We start from the raw sequence: 15,497 nt of genomic DNA, 5'->3' as shown, positions 1-15,497 counted from the left end.
AATCGCGCTGCGTGCTGGATAGATAAGGCACCAAGAGCCAGGTGATTGTAGCTGTGACAATCTTCCAAAGTCATCTTCCTTCTAATGGTATGCTGCAGACTCATAATGAACGGCTCAGGACTGAGGAGTTCAATTACCATAACACCTTTCTTCGTAAAGTTGTTTACCAGGAGGTGCCCAGTGTAATAGAATTATTGTAAGCAAAGTGACCGGGAGACGATGAGAAACACAAAATGTATAGTCAAAATGAGTAGTGAAGGATCAAAACCAAGAAAACAATCAGATCTTAGTGACCAAAGCTAAGGGGGTGAAATGAAAAAGACCAAAGATGGAAACAAGTCATAACCAAAATATCAATCCTACCACTAGGGCCTACTTGAAGACACTAACTACAATTACACAGACGTAATATTGACCAAGGGATAAAGTGACGTGCGATCTGCAATAATTTATACTGGAGATGTCAGAAGGGCACAGTACTTGACCACCCTAGACATGACTAATAGGTATTGGCAAATTCCCTTACCGGCATTTGTGATGCGGAAAAAAAAAAAAAGTGTTCAGCACCCCTAGTGGACACTGGCAGTACATGATTCTCCCATTTGGTTTGCACAGGGCACCGGCGACTTTTCAACGTCAGGTAGACAGGGTGCTAGGATCCCACCAAGCCTACAGTGCTGACTACTCCGATGACATTATCAACACCTAGTAGGATCATCTACAGCAGGTACTTGCAGTACTCCTAACACTAAGTGAAGCTGGTCTCAGAATCAATACTAAGAAAGGCTTTTTTGGGAATGATTCAGGTCAAATATTTAAGTTACTTGGTGGACAGAGGTAAAACACGACCTGTGTGTTCTACAATTGATGCCATTATAAACTGGCCCCGTCCAAAAACCAAGCAGCAAGTACAAGCTTTCTTAGGATTAGTGGGTTACTATCACCAGTTTGTACCCCATTTCTCCAAGAGGGCTGCCCCATTAACTGATTTATCAAAGAAGCGGGCTCCTTTGTGGTCTGGGATAAGAAAGCAGGGGATGCATTCTGCAACTTTAAAAAGGCCCTCGCTTCAATACCTGTGTTACTAACTCCAAATTTCTCTTTTTTCCTTTTATTTTACAGATCAATGCTTCAGACACAGGCTTGGGTGCCATATTGAGCCAAAGCATCATCGGTGTTAAACACCCCATGATGTATCTGAGTTGGAAACTACGGAATCGGGAGATGAGGTATGCGGCGGTAGAGAAAAGAGGCCCTGGTGATTAAATGAGCTATTAACCAACTTAATACCTTCTGAGCCAGGAGTTCACCCTGGTGACAGACCACAGTCCCCTACAGTGGATGGATCTGCACAGGGAATCCAAGCCTTGGGTGACCAAGTGGTTTTTGGACTTTCAGCCATTCAGGTTCAAAGTCCAACATTATCGCAGTCTTCTCCATTTCAGCACCGATGCTCTGTCTCATGTCCATGAGCTCACGGCTCAGATTGCCTGATCCTGTGGATCTAGACTATGGGTACTGTCAAACGTGTGTGCCTGGGTAACAACTTAAGGGCTTAGATAATAACAATACTATCCCAGGCCAGCCAAGGGTGCTAAGCAGTAACAGTATCTATTCTTCTTTCTCCCGTGTAGAAAAAATGATTGAGTGTGCCGAATCCCAGGACGTCACTTCTGGAACACGTTCCACCTGTGCCCGCCTCTTCCTCCCAGAATTTAACTTAACCGGAAGTACCTGCATATTGATTCAGACTTGGCCGGTTTCACCAGGACTAGTCTCCATGCTACCACCACGTTTTGGTTTCTTTTTTGCACCTTTTATGCCAACTTATAATATACAGGGTTTGCCTAAGGGTGCTCTGGACCCTTTATATGTGTGTTGTCTCTCTTTAAAATACCTATAACTTGAATTTTTACTAGTCAAAATATTAATGGTTACATTTGAAGTAGAAATTAGCACAAGATATTAAATGTTAAAATGACTTACCAAATGCAAACTGAACAGAGATTACTGAACAGTGTTAAAGAATGAATGGATGCAAAATGCTTTGAGGAGTCTATAAATAAGTAAACACAGTTTTGTAGCCAGTAACCCAAGGAGCTATAAACTGAATGTATTCAGAACAACTTGAGGACATGTAAACAACAGAGGGCCATACACAATCCTAACTAAATGTACACATGTGAAAAGATGACTTGTGAGGACCCTGAAAACATGGCCTGCATATAGACCGACTACAGAAACCTTTAACCACAGAGTAAAAAAGTTGGACCCTGTGCTATGAATGCACAGAAACACATCTGTAGTTTCTATCAGCTGCTGCTTCCGTTTTCCTTAAGGTTATGTAGCATAGAAGTAAAAGAGCACCTCATATTATGCAGAAGAAAAACAGCTTACTTGAACAGGGTAGTATTTTTTTCCATTAAACTCTATAAAGACACTAAGTGACCAACTGAGACCCTGGCCAAGGAGCATATAAGCGCTTCTCCCAAGATGCAAAAGAAGGCAAGGCTGGCACGGAACTTTCATACATAAAAATATTCACAAAAACCAGGTATAGGATTTAAGCCATTGCTTGCCGATTATACCATAATTAAGATTTTGACAAGTCAAAATATAATTTCAAAAATCTCCAACTGAAAACACCAAAGAAGTCAAAGGGATGCCAGAAATACAGTAAATATTTAAAGTAGGAACTGGCATAAGACATTACATTTTGAAACAGATTGTATTCTGCAAACTGGACACAGAATTCTAAGGTGTGTAGAAATAAATTTGACTCTAAAATCTGCTTAAATAGCTAAACTCCTTAAATGGTGCCCATATATGCATATTAGCCTGAGAACATGGTGGACACATTTATGAGACAGCATTCAAATGAAAAGACAGACAAAAACAACCTGCTGGGTATATAGCTTTATGTGTAATTTTCACACGTCTCCCTCACAATACAGTAGTTGTTTGAATATCAAACACATTCAAAGCAGCTAGAACAGAACATATGTGTGAGCGAGCCTCATCTGTCCTGGGCTGTCATTTCTTCAGGGTTCAGTAAAGACCGCGGTGAAGCGGCCAGTGGCGTGGCGCAGCACCCTAGGTCCACGCTGCTCTGAGGCACAGCAGGCTCTGGAGGCAGGTCTGAAAGCGCACTGGCATTAAGGTGCAGCACAACACTGTGCAGGCCGCACCGTGACACAGAAGGGCTAGGTGGAGTGGCTGTAGGATCTGCGCTCACCAGCGATATCCCTGAGTCAGTAGCTTCTGTCTGGCTCTTATGCAAGTTGTTCAAGTAGCCGCCACCCGAGCTCCCTGAGCTGTCACAGTTTGTCCTTTGATGCCACCAGAGCTCATGAAATGTCCTTTCCTCCACCTGATTTTGCACCAATTTTAACTCTTCTTCAGACAGGGGAAAAGAGCGGGGCTCCCATGGGAGTACTGTCTACAAAGTGGGAAAAGAAGAAAATACATGTTTACATCTGTGGATGTGCACCAAGACAAAAATAACTATTACATAATTTAAAATGGCTCAAAAAATAAAACAAGTATAACAAAGCCAAATGCTACCTGCTTTAAGTCAAGGCCATCAAGGCAAATTCCTGGAACATTTCTTACTTTCTCTACATGTTCACTACCTCCTCTCTTTTTGGCTTTATGTGTTTGTGTAATTACTTGATCCATCCTGTGTACAATGTCTTCATCATTATTTTTGTCAATAACTTGTAACATAACATTCTTTAACCTACTTAATCCACTTAATCACAAAGGCTCCTGGAGGCTTCACCTGTCAGTATCAGGCAGAAAACTTGCTCACAGTTGGTCAGTTTGATTTCTCCTACCTTTTCCACTGCAAACTCACCTTGAGTATTTATTGAAATGATTTTTTCCAAAGACCATTCATTTATTACTCAAGCCTAGGTAAATACCTACATTTTCTAAACTATTCCTTAACACATCTTATTACTTCCTTTGCTGACATAATTTAAAGACATCATTACAACTGCTGCTACCACCCTTTCAGAATATAGCCACCTCTCTTACTAAAAAGGGCTTAAAAAGAAAATTAATTTGGTAAAATATTTGCAACATTTTTTTTAAGGATTAAATAGTAAATTCTGCGTATGTCTTAAATTTTCCCCAATATATGTATTCTAAACAATTAAAATACAGACATCATTTATGATGGAATACTTGTGAAAACTTCCAGATCAAAAGGATCAATCTTCTAGCAACCCTACTTACTTACTTACTAGAAAGAAACACTCCACACGGAGTTAAAAAAAGGGAGGATGTGACCTTCAGAGGTTGGGCAGCAGCCTCCATGTTTATCGCATGAATTGGAACACACGGATATGCTGTGGGGCGGCACAGTGGGTAGCGCTGCTGCCTCGCAGTTAGGAGACCTGGGATCGCTTCCCAGGTTCTCCCTGTGTCTGCGTGGGGCTTCCTCCCATAGTCCAAAGACATGCAGGTTAGGTGTACTGGCAATTCTAAATTGTCCCTAGTGTGTGCTTGGTGTGTGTGTGTGTGTGTGTGTGTGTGTGTGCAGCCCTGCAGTGGGCTGGCACCCTGCCTAGCATTTGTTTCCTGTCTTGCACCCAGTGTTGGCTGGGATTGGCTCCAGCAGACCCCCCGTGACCCTGTAGTTAGGATATAGCGGGTTGGATAATGGATGGATGGATGATATGCTGTGAGAGGCTGGAGGGAGTCATACACCTTTACTGATGCAATACCAATACCCCCCCCCCCCCCCCCCCCCCCCCCCCCCCCCCCCCCCCCCCCCCCCCCCCCCCCCCCCCCCCCCCCCCCCCCCCCCCCCCCCCCCCACCCACAACTGAAAGGGTTGCAGCAGCCGTCAGTTTCTTTTCTACTTTTCCTATCCCCACAGATATCTTTTCACAGTAAACCCAGCTGTCACCTCAGGTGTTATACAGTCATATGAAAAAGTTTGGGAACCCCTCTCAATTCTTTGAATTTTTGTTTATCATTGGCTGAGCTTTCAAAGTAGCAACTTCTTTTAATACATGACATGCCTTATGAAAACAGTAGTATTTCAGCAGTGACATTAAGTTTATTGGATTAACAGAAAATATGCAATATGCATCATAACAAAATTAGACAGGTGCATAAATTTGGGCACCCCAACAGAGATATTACATCAATACTTAGTTGAGCCACCTTTTGCAAATATAACAACAGCCTCTAGATGCCTGCTTTATGCCTTTGATGAGTGTCTGGATTCTGGATGGAAATATTTTTGACCATTCTTCCATACAAAAGCTCTCCAGTTCAGTTAAATTTGATGGCTGCCGAGCATGGATAGATTTTCGATATTTCAAGTCAGGGGACTGTGACAGCCATTCCAGAACATTGTACTTCTCCCTCTGCATGAATGCCTTTGTAGATTTCGAACTGTGTTTTGGGTCATTGTCTTGTTGGAATATCCAACCCAAGCGTAACTTCAACTTTGTGACTGATGCCTGAACATTATCTTGAAGAATTTGTTGATATTGGATTGAATTCATCCGACCCTCGACTTTAACAAGGGCCCCAGTCCCTGAACTAGCACACAGCCCCACAGCAGGATGGAACCTCCACCAAATTTGACAGTAGGTAGCAGGTGTTTTTCTTGGAATGCGGTGTTCTTCCGCCATGCAAAGCGCTTTTGTTATGACCAAACAACTCAATTTTTGTCTCATCGGTTCAAAGCACTTTGTTCCAAAATGAATCTGGTTTGTCTAAATGAGCATTTGTATATAACAAGCAACACTGTTTGTGGCGTGAGTGCAGAAAGGGCTTCTTTCTCATCACCCTGCCATACAGATGTTCTTTGTGCAAATTGCGCTGAATTGTAGAACGATGTACAGATACACCATCTGCAGCAAGATGTTCTTGCAGGTCTTTGGAGGTGATCTGTGGGTTGTCTGTAGCCATTCTCACAATCCTGCGCATATGCCGCTCCTGCATTTTTCTTGGCCTGCCAGACCTGCTGGGTTTAACAGCAACTGTGACTGTGGCCTTCTATTTCCTGATTACATTCCTTACAGTTGAAACTGACAGTTTAAACCTCTGAGATAGCTTTTTGTAGCCTTCCCCTAAACCATGAAACTGAACAATCTTTGTTTTCAGATCTTTTGAGAGTTGCTTTGAGGATCGCATGCTGTCACTCTTCAGAGGAGAGTCAAAGGGAAACACAACTTCCAATTGACCACCTTAAATACCTTTTCTCATGATTGGACATGGCTTAACGAGCTAATCCAACCAATTTGGTGTTGCAAGTAATCAGGATTGAGCAGTTACATGCATTCAAATCAGCAAAAATTACAAGGGGGCCCACATTTTTGCACTGCCAGTTTTTCACATTTGTAAATACTAAATTCGGAAAACACCCCCATACTCAAATGTTCCTAGGAAATGAGACATACCACTGTTATTTTTATTTTTTTTTTTAAGTAGAGTAAATTATTATGCAGGCTGAGAGGGGTTCCCAAACTTTTTTCATATGACTGTAACAAGACCACCACCTTCTCTAGGGTATAAGTTTGGAGTTGAGACACAAAAATGTCTTCTAGATGAGATCTGTTTAGGAAGAAAATTAAAGTAGGACAGTCTGTTATTTCAGCAGAGGAGTCAGACATATTAGTGAAGCCCATACCAGAACACTTTGAATGTTTCAGTATGTAATGAGTTTTTTGAAACTTTAGTTTTTTACTTTATTAAACAAGACTTGTAATATTTAATTGTATTTTATTTAGATAAGATGTAGCTTTTACGTGAATAAACTGTGTGACCAAGACCACAGCTATACTATAGGGCTTATAATGAAAAACTACAATTGCTTTTAATTGAGTGCATTTACCTAAGAATTTAGCAAAAAGGTTTGGTTAAAATAAATGCAGGCAGAGAATAGGGGCACAGGACAAGTAGTGTTGAGAAGCAGGCAATTTAGCTTAACAATGATTTCATACTGTCAGGGCAGCCATGGGAGATAACAGCAGATATAGGCAGTGGCGTAGCTCGAGTTCGTGCCGCTCAGGGCAGTGCTTCAATTTGCCACCCTCCAACATATCTGAATACGTTAACCTATTTAAATAGAAAATTAAAATGACGTATAGAGAAAAATTAAGATAAATTGTGCATAGATTTATACATAGAGAAACAGCAATAATTTTGATATATAATTATTTATAAGCATCAACTAGACAAGAATATAGTACAGACACACTTATAAGCCATGTTCTAATTATTAGTGTAATATAATTACGCTGCGAAAACGAGAACCAGTGTAGTGTACAAGTGACAGGTGGGGATCTGCGCAGAGCAAGAATGCTTTCGGATTGATAACGAAATGAAATTACAAATTCTAAATTAGTTGTTTATCTTCCTAGAAATTATTATCGGTGTAATGTTTATGTTTATTTTTGTTTGTGTCTGCTGCCATCACAGGAGGACAGTCTGAAAATAATTTTTGAAGCATTTGTGAATAAAAAAAATAAAAAAATCAGATAATTTCACTTTTCTCATTCATGAGTGATATTTTTCTGTTCCCTGCTGCTTACACACAAATTGTACCGAGCCTTTTGGCCAATAATGCCACCCCCAAAAATGTGCCGCCTGGGGCGGACCGCCCCCTCCTCTGCCACTAGATATAGTTGAAGGAAGACAAGTATTCTAGAGGCTAAGGAAAAAGCTACAAGTTTCAGAAGACATTGTGGGCCAAGTAGGAGATAACTGCAGAAAAGGAGTCTGCCAGGTCTATTATTTTAGGAATTAAAAAAAAAAAAAAAATGAACAGAGCATTGAATTCCGGAAGGCAAACAAGCATGTTAATGCTTAACTCTGGGAGAAATATGCACAATGTACAACAAATATTATCAAGAAGTGTTACCTGTTATGTTTAAAACTCAGATAAGCTAACCAATGCACATATTTGTAACAAAAATGTGAAATGGGGGGGTTTGGGGGACTTACTTAACTCATACCTCATAACAGACTGACAGAAGATCAAGACCAAAGGAAAACTTCTCAATCACTTGACTTTTGTCTGATGTCAGTTACTGAAAAAAGCCATCAAGCCACAGTATAAAAGAAAGCACCAACTGGTGTGATGCACACATATATTCAGCTGTGGAGAGAGACGGATGCGAGGCAGACAACATGCCTGCTTTTGCAACGGAGTGATAATGCAGGTTTGTAATACAAGAACAACGTGCAAGCTATGAAAAGGAGAGTTACTAAAACACAATGAAAACTATACACATTGTGTAAGGACAAAAGTGAAGAGCAAGCTATGATATGAAAATGCAAGGAGACCAATCCTGCTTTATTATGAAGTATCTATTTAAGAAATGCCCGATTTGGATTAAGAACAATGGACATTTTAAATTACACAGTCATCTTTCTGCTGGATATACTGAAGCAAAGCTTGCTGTTTCAGACACGAATTTGAATTGTTCAGGTTGTATCTTTTCTTCTACTTTTGACTTATAGTATTTAATGCCCAATTTCTGCAAATAACGTTAGTAATCACCCCTCCTTTAACCGCCACCTTATCGTGGTGGAGGGGTTTGCGTGTCCCAAAGATCCTAGGAGCTCTGTTGTCCGGGACTTTATGCCCCTGGTAGGGCCACCCAAGGCAAACTGGTCCTAGGTGAGGGATGAGACAAAGAGCGGTTAAACAAACCTCCTATGAAGAAAAACAATTTTGGACAGCGTTTTCCCTCGCCCGGACGCGGGTCACCGGGGCCCCACTCTGGAGCCAGGCCTGGGAGGTGGGGCTCGATGGCGAGCGCCTGGTGGCCGGGCCTGCACCCATGGGGCTCGGCCGGGCACAGCCCGAAGAGGCAACGTGGGTCCCCCCTTCCCATGGGCCTCACCACCTATGGGAGGGGCCAAGGAAGGTCGGGTGCAGTGTGAGTTGGGTGGTGGCGAAGGCGGGGACCTTGGCGGTCCGATCCTCGGCTACAGAAGCTGGCTCTTGGGACGTGGAATGTCACCTCTCTGAAGGGGAAGGAGCCTGAGCTAGTGCGCGAAGTTGAGAGGTTCCGGCTAGATATAGTCGGACTCACCTCGACGCACAGCTTGGACTCTGGAACCAATCTCCTTGAGAGGGGCTGGACTCTGTACCACTCTGGAGTTGCCCCCGGTGAGAGGCGCCGAGCAGGTGTGGGTATACTTATTGCCCCCCAACTTGGAGCCTGTACATTGGGGTTTACCCCGGTGGACGAGAGGGTAGCCTCCCTTCGCCTTCGGGTGGGGGACGGGTCCTAACTGTTGTTTGTGCGTATGCACCGAAAAGCAGTTCGGAGTACCCACCCTTTTTTGGAGTCCCTGGAGGGTGTGCTAGAGGGCATACCTTCTGGGGACTCCCTCGTTCTGCTGGGAGACTTCAATGCTCACGTGGGCAATGACAGTGAGACCTGGAAGGGCGTGATTGGGAGGAATGGCCCCCCCGATCTTGAACCCGAGCGGTGTTTTGTTATTGGACTTCTGTGCTCGTCACGGATTGTCCATAACGAACACCATGTTCAAGCATAGGGGTGTTCATATGTGCACTTGGCACCAGGACACCCTAGGCCTCAGTTCGATGATCAACTTTGTGGTCGTGTCGTCGGACTTGCGGCCACATGTCTTGGACACTCGGGTGAAGAGAGGGGCTGCGCTGTCAACTGATCACCACCTGGTGGTGAGTTGGCTTCGAGGGTGGGGGAGGATGCCGGTCAGGCGTGGTAGGCCCCAAACGTGTTGTGAGGGTCTGCTGGGAACGTCTGGCAGAGCCCCCTGTCAGAAGTAGCTTCAACTCCCACCTCCGGCAGAACTTCGACCATGTCCCGAGGGAGGTGGGGGACATCGAGTCCGAAAGGGCCATGTTCCGTGCCTCTATTGTTGAGGCAGCTGACCGGAGCTGTGGCCGTAAGGTGGTCGGTGCCTATCGTGGTGGCAATCCCCGAACCCGTTGGTGGACACCGGCGGTGAAGGATGCCGTCAAGCTGAAGAAGGAGTCCTACAGGACCCTTTTGTCCTGTGGGACCCTGGAGGCAGCTGATAGGTACCGGCAGGGCCAAGCGGAATGCGGCTTTGGTGGTTGCTGAGGCAAAAACTCGGGCGTGGGAGGAGTTTGGGGAGGCCATGGAGAACGACTTTCAGACGGCTTCGAGGAGATTCTGGTCCACCATCCGGCGTCTCAGGAAGGGGAAGCAGTGTAGTGTCAACACTGTATATGGTGGGGATGGTGCGCTGCTGACCTCGACTCGGGACGTTGTGGGTCGGTGGGGGGGAGTACTTCGAAGACCTCCTCAATCCCATTAACATGCCTTCCAATGAGGAAGCAGAGCCTGGGGACTCAGAGGTGGGCTCCCCCATCTCTGGGACTGAGGTCACCGAGGTGGGCAAAAAACTCCTTGGTGGCAGGGCCCCGGGGGTGGATGAGATACGCCCGGGAGTTCCTCAAGGCTCTTGAGGTTGTAGGACTGTCTTGGCTGACACGCCTCTGCAACATCGCATGGAACATCAGGGACAGTGCCTCTGGATTGGCAGACCGGGGTGGTGGTCCCCCTCTTTAAGAAGGGGGACCGGAGGGTGTGTTCCAACTACAGAGGGATCACACTCCTCAGCCTCCCTGGAAAAGTCTATTCGGGGGTTCTGGAGAGGAGGGTCCGTCGGATAGTCGAGCCTCAGATTCAGGAGGAACAGTGTGGTTTTCGTCCTGGTCGCGGAACAGTGGACCAGCTCTATACCCTTAGCAGGGTCCTGGAGGGTGCATGGGGAGTTTGCCCAACCAGTCTACATGTGTTTTGTGGACTTGGAAAAGGCATTCGACCGTGTCCCTCGGGGAATCCTGTGGGGGGTACTCCGAGAGTATGGGGGTACCGGCCCCCCTGATAAGGGCTGTTCGGTCCCTGTACGATCGTTGCCAGAGCCTGGTCCGCATTGCCGGCAGTAAGTCGAACCCATTTCCAGTGGGAGTTGGACTCCGCCAGGGCTGCCCTTTGTCACCGATTCGGTTCATAACTTTTATGGACAGAATTTCTAGGCGCAGCCAGGGCGTTGAGGGGGTCCGGTTTGGTGGGCTCAGGATTGGGTCACTGCTTTTTGCAGATGATGTTGTCCTGTTTGCTTCATCAGGCCGTGATCTTCAGCTCTCTCTAGATCAGTTCGCAGCCAAGTGTGAAGCGGCTGGGATGAGAATCAGCACTCCAAATCCGAGACCATGGTCCTCAGCCGGGAAAAGGGTGGAGTGCCCTCTCAGGGTTGGTAGCGAGATCCTGCCCCAAGTGGAGGAGTTCAAGTATCTCGGGGTCTTGTTCACGAGTGAGGGAAGAATGGAGCGCGAGATCGACAGGCGGATCGGTGCGGCATCCGCAGTAATGCGGGCTCTGCATCAGTCTGTCGTGGTGAAAAAGGAGCTGAGCCGCAAGGCGAAGCTCTCAATTTACCAGTCGATCTACGTTCCTACCCTCACCTATGGTCATGAGCTATGGGTAGTGACCGAAAGAACGAGATCGCGACTACAAGCGGCTGAAATGAGTTTCCTCCGCAGGGTGTCTGGGGCTTTCCCTTAAAGATAGGGTGAGAAGCTCAGTCATCCGGGAGGGGCTCAGAGTAGAGCCGCTGCTCCTCCGCATCGAGAGGAGTCAGATGAGGTGGCCCGGGCATCTGATCAGGATGCCTCCTGGACGCCTCCCTGGTGAGGTGTTCCGGGCACGTCCAACCGGGAGGAGGCCCCGGGGAAGACCCAGGACACGCTGGAGGGACTATGTCTCTCGACTGGCCTGGGAACACCTTGGGATTCTCCCGGTAGAGCTAGAACAAGTGGCCGGGGGAGAGGGAAGTCTGGGCATCTCTGCTCAAGCTGCTGCCCCCGCGACCCCGACCTCGGATAAGCGGGGAGACAATGGATGGATGGATGGACATTAGTAATCAAATTATGGTTTGAAATATTTTCTCAATGATACCTTCTATTTATTGATCAGACTTGCCCTATTGTGCTTGTATAAATGATTTATTTGTTTTACCCTTTCAAAGGTAGCGATCTGGAAATAAAGCACCACATCCATGAATTCTGGTAGGAATGAAGCAGTTGAAGTGGCTTCTGGCCATTGGTAAGGTATTCTGTAGTGTAGCCCTTTTAGGGGAAGTGCCCAGGGGGTAACGATCCCTTGGTCCTTGTAAAGCTTTTCTTGCTTGCTCTATTTTGAAATTAAGGTCACCTTGGCCATATTGCTCACTTTGATTTGTGTGTTTGTGACATGAGTGATGCGTGGATGTCACACAGGTAAATAATACAAGGGTGTACATGTAAATCACGGCTAATTTAGGCATTTCCCGTAGTAACTTGTCCACCAATATAAAAGGAACCTTACAGATTAAAGTGCCTTTTGTTGACACTTTCACACTGCAAACCACTTTAATCTTTATTTTTCTTCATTTTTAAAGAATTTGTATATGCTTCTCCAAATCCTATGATGTCTCAATGTCCATATTGCATTTTGAGGAGCTCTGCTAATGTCTTTACCATATCACGTTTTCAATATCTGAACACCAATGGATTTAAACATGTTCAGATTGTCACCTCTATTAAATTTAATTGTTGAGCATGTTCTGCTCTCAAGACTGCTCACACAGACCAAGGCCATGTTCAGTTTTTCAGCTGCTGGGGTATTTCATTCTGTAATATTTCAACTGTCTATTAGAAAAACCATTCTCTTAGCAAGTGATGTCTGAAGGACAAAAAGAATGTTATAACATCCAAAATGATAATAAAAATCATAATTAAGGGAAGGCTCACAATTCAAAAGAGCTTCAAAATAAAGTATCACAACATGAAGCCACAACAGTGCTCCAGTTTCACTTTATTTACTTACTAGAACCTCCTCATCTGGTATGGATGACATTGTGTCCTCACTAAATGAAAGTCCTCTGCTCCGCTGATCCCTGGTATCAGGAGGGCTCTGAGAACACAAGTAGGGTGAATCAATAAGAAGAACAGAAGTCATCTCAGGTGGAGAAACAGGGTGTGTTGGGCCTGCATTTAGCAGTTGCGGCTGTGGTGTGAGTCGACCTTCACCCTTGTTAGAGGACCTGAAAAATAACAAGCAAGAATGGAATATCATTTATGACGGCTGAGGTTTGATCGACTCACTCAAGACATCAGGATGCATCTCATAGGCCATCACATCTAGGACAGACATTTCTAGTTGGCATAACAAACCAGAGCCTCTGATACAGAGTTTTCCAAACTGGTTATCACAATGCAAACTTGAGGGGTGTCACAAACTTCCATCCATCCATTTTTCAACAAGCTGAATCAGGACAAAGGGTCACGGGTGTCTGCTGGAGCTAATCCCGGGCAGGGCGCCAACCCACAGCAGTGTCACAAACTTAATGCCCTAATTTTTTTTGTAACTTTCAATATACAACAAACAAATCTTAAGCAGGGTTGTCTTATTAGCCAAAAATTTAGAATTGAATACAGTTATCCCTCTTTGATCGCGGGGGTTGCGTTCCAGAACCCCCTGCGAAAGGTGAAAATCCGTGAAGTAGAAACCATATGTTTATATGGTTATTTTTATATTGTCATGCTTGGGTCACAGATTTTTGCACAGAAACACAGGAGGTTGTAGAGAGACAGGAACTTTATTCAAACACTGCAAACAAACATGTTTCTTTTTCAAAAGATTAAAAGTGCTCCATGACAAGACAGATGACAGTTCCGTCTCACAATTAAAAGAATGCAAACATATCTTCCTCTTCAAAGGACTGCGCGTCAGGAGCAGAGATTGTCAGAGAGAGAGAGAGAGAGAGAGAGGCAAACAATCAGAAATCAACAGGTACTTTTTGGGCTTTTAAGTATGCGAAGCACCGTGCGTGAAGCATGTCGCTTGACAAAGCAGCTGCAAGGAAGGGAGCAATGTGAAGGTAGTCTTTCAGCATTTTTTAGATGAACGTCCGTATCCTCTAGGGGTGCGAACAGACCCCCTGCTCACAAATGGGGGAGGCAGCTTGATGGATGAGGTCTCCAGGAGTTTAGAATTATCCAAATCTTATTATGTGATATCATCTACTGTTAAATTCTGCTCCGTACTTCTAAAAAAAAAAAATTATTTTTTATTTTTTATTGAGGATTTGTTCTGTTCTGTGTAGTGTACTGTATTGACCCCCTTCTTTTGACACCCACTGCACGCCCCACCTACCTGGAAAGGGGTCTCTCTTTGAACTGCCTTTCCCAAGGTTTCTTCCATTTTTCCCTACTAGGTTTTTTTGGGAGTTTTTCCTTGTCTTCTTAGACAGTCAAGGCTGGGGTGCTGTCAAGAGGCAGGGCCTGTTAAATAAAGCCCATTGTGGCACTTCCTGTGTGATTTTTGGGCTATACAAAAATAAACTTTATTGTATTGTATTGTATTGTAAATATGCTTACATATAAAATCCGCGATAGAGTGAAGCCGCGAAAGTCGAAGTGCGATATAGCGAGGGATTACTGTATTCATATAAAAAGTTTGACCCCCTTCTTTTGACACCCCACTGCACGCCCAACCCTACCTGGAAAGGGGTCTCTCTTTGAACTGCCTTTCCCAAGGTTTCTTCCATTTTTCCCTACTAGGTTTTTTTGGGAGTTTTTCCTTGTCTTCTTAGACAGTCAAGGCTGGGGGTCTGTCAAAAGGCAGGGCCTGTTAAAAAAAGCCCATTGTGGCACTTCCTGTGTGATTTTGGGCTATACAAAAATAAACTTTATTGTATTGTATTGTATTGTAAATATGCTTACATATAAAATCCGCGATAGAGTGAAGCTGCGAAAGTCGAAGTGCGATAAAGCGAGGGATTACTGTATTCATATAAAAAGTAAGTACATATGAGAATAAACAAGAACACAGCTTAAATATTCTGGGTGCTACACACATATTTGTATCACATGTGCATTTTACATTTCTTAGTATTAATATTTTTACTTTTTTGCAAAGCATGAAATTCTCATGACTAGTGCACAGGTGAAAACAACAGCCTTCAAGCAAACGTGACACTTAAAAACAAAGCCCTTCACAAAAATGTCATTCTGTGCAAGTACAATGTGATGTGATCAAAGAGAAAGCAGAATGGAGCATAGTTCCAACAGCATCTTTGTACCTGTGACACACATCAAAAACCCAGAAAATATTTTTTGGGATTGGCCAACCATGTTAAACACTGTAATTAATCATTTTTTTTCTTTTTTTATCAGTCTTTAGAAAAGAGCTTGTGGATGACACAACAGATGCATGGAACCAATGTTGATAAGTGACTTCATATTTCACAGGAATGCCAGGTAAGGGCTGAAGTACATGGGGAATGGTTAATCTACAGGACTGAATTAACTCAGTTTCTATTTTTTCTGCCTTTACAGTTACAGCAAAAAAGTAACACAGGTGACCTTGACACTTAATTTTTACTATGCCTTTGATTTAGGCAAAGTATGTCAAGGCACCAGAAATCCTTGACATAGAGTGCATAAAAGTGCCTGTTGGTTA

The 15,497-nt window shown here is 44.4% G+C and overlaps 1 protein-coding gene across 1 annotated transcript in view; it reads right to left on the bottom strand.

The window, feature by feature from the left end:
- Positions 1 to 2,901: 2,901 nt before the first annotated feature.
- The window catches only part of LOC114663617 (KAT8 regulatory NSL complex subunit 1-like), a 33,439-nt gene continuing 20,843 nt past the window's right edge, over positions 2,902 to 15,497 (bottom strand). The window contains exons 12-13 of the mRNA XM_028817478.2: positions 12,861 to 13,077; positions 2,902 to 3,439 (exon numbers count right to left, since the gene is read on the bottom strand). Of these exons, the coding sequence (XP_028673311.2) occupies positions 3,017 to 3,439; positions 12,861 to 13,077 (640 nt within the window). The 3' untranslated portion in view covers positions 2,902 to 3,016. The remainder of the gene's footprint in view (positions 3,440 to 12,860; positions 13,078 to 15,497) is intronic.

This window comes from Erpetoichthys calabaricus, chromosome 13 (genome assembly GCF_900747795.2).
Source record: "Erpetoichthys calabaricus chromosome 13, fErpCal1.3, whole genome shotgun sequence".
Classification (NCBI taxonomy): domain Eukaryota; kingdom Metazoa; phylum Chordata; class Cladistia; order Polypteriformes; family Polypteridae; genus Erpetoichthys; species Erpetoichthys calabaricus.
This window is presented reverse-complemented; position numbering and strand designations above follow the sequence as displayed.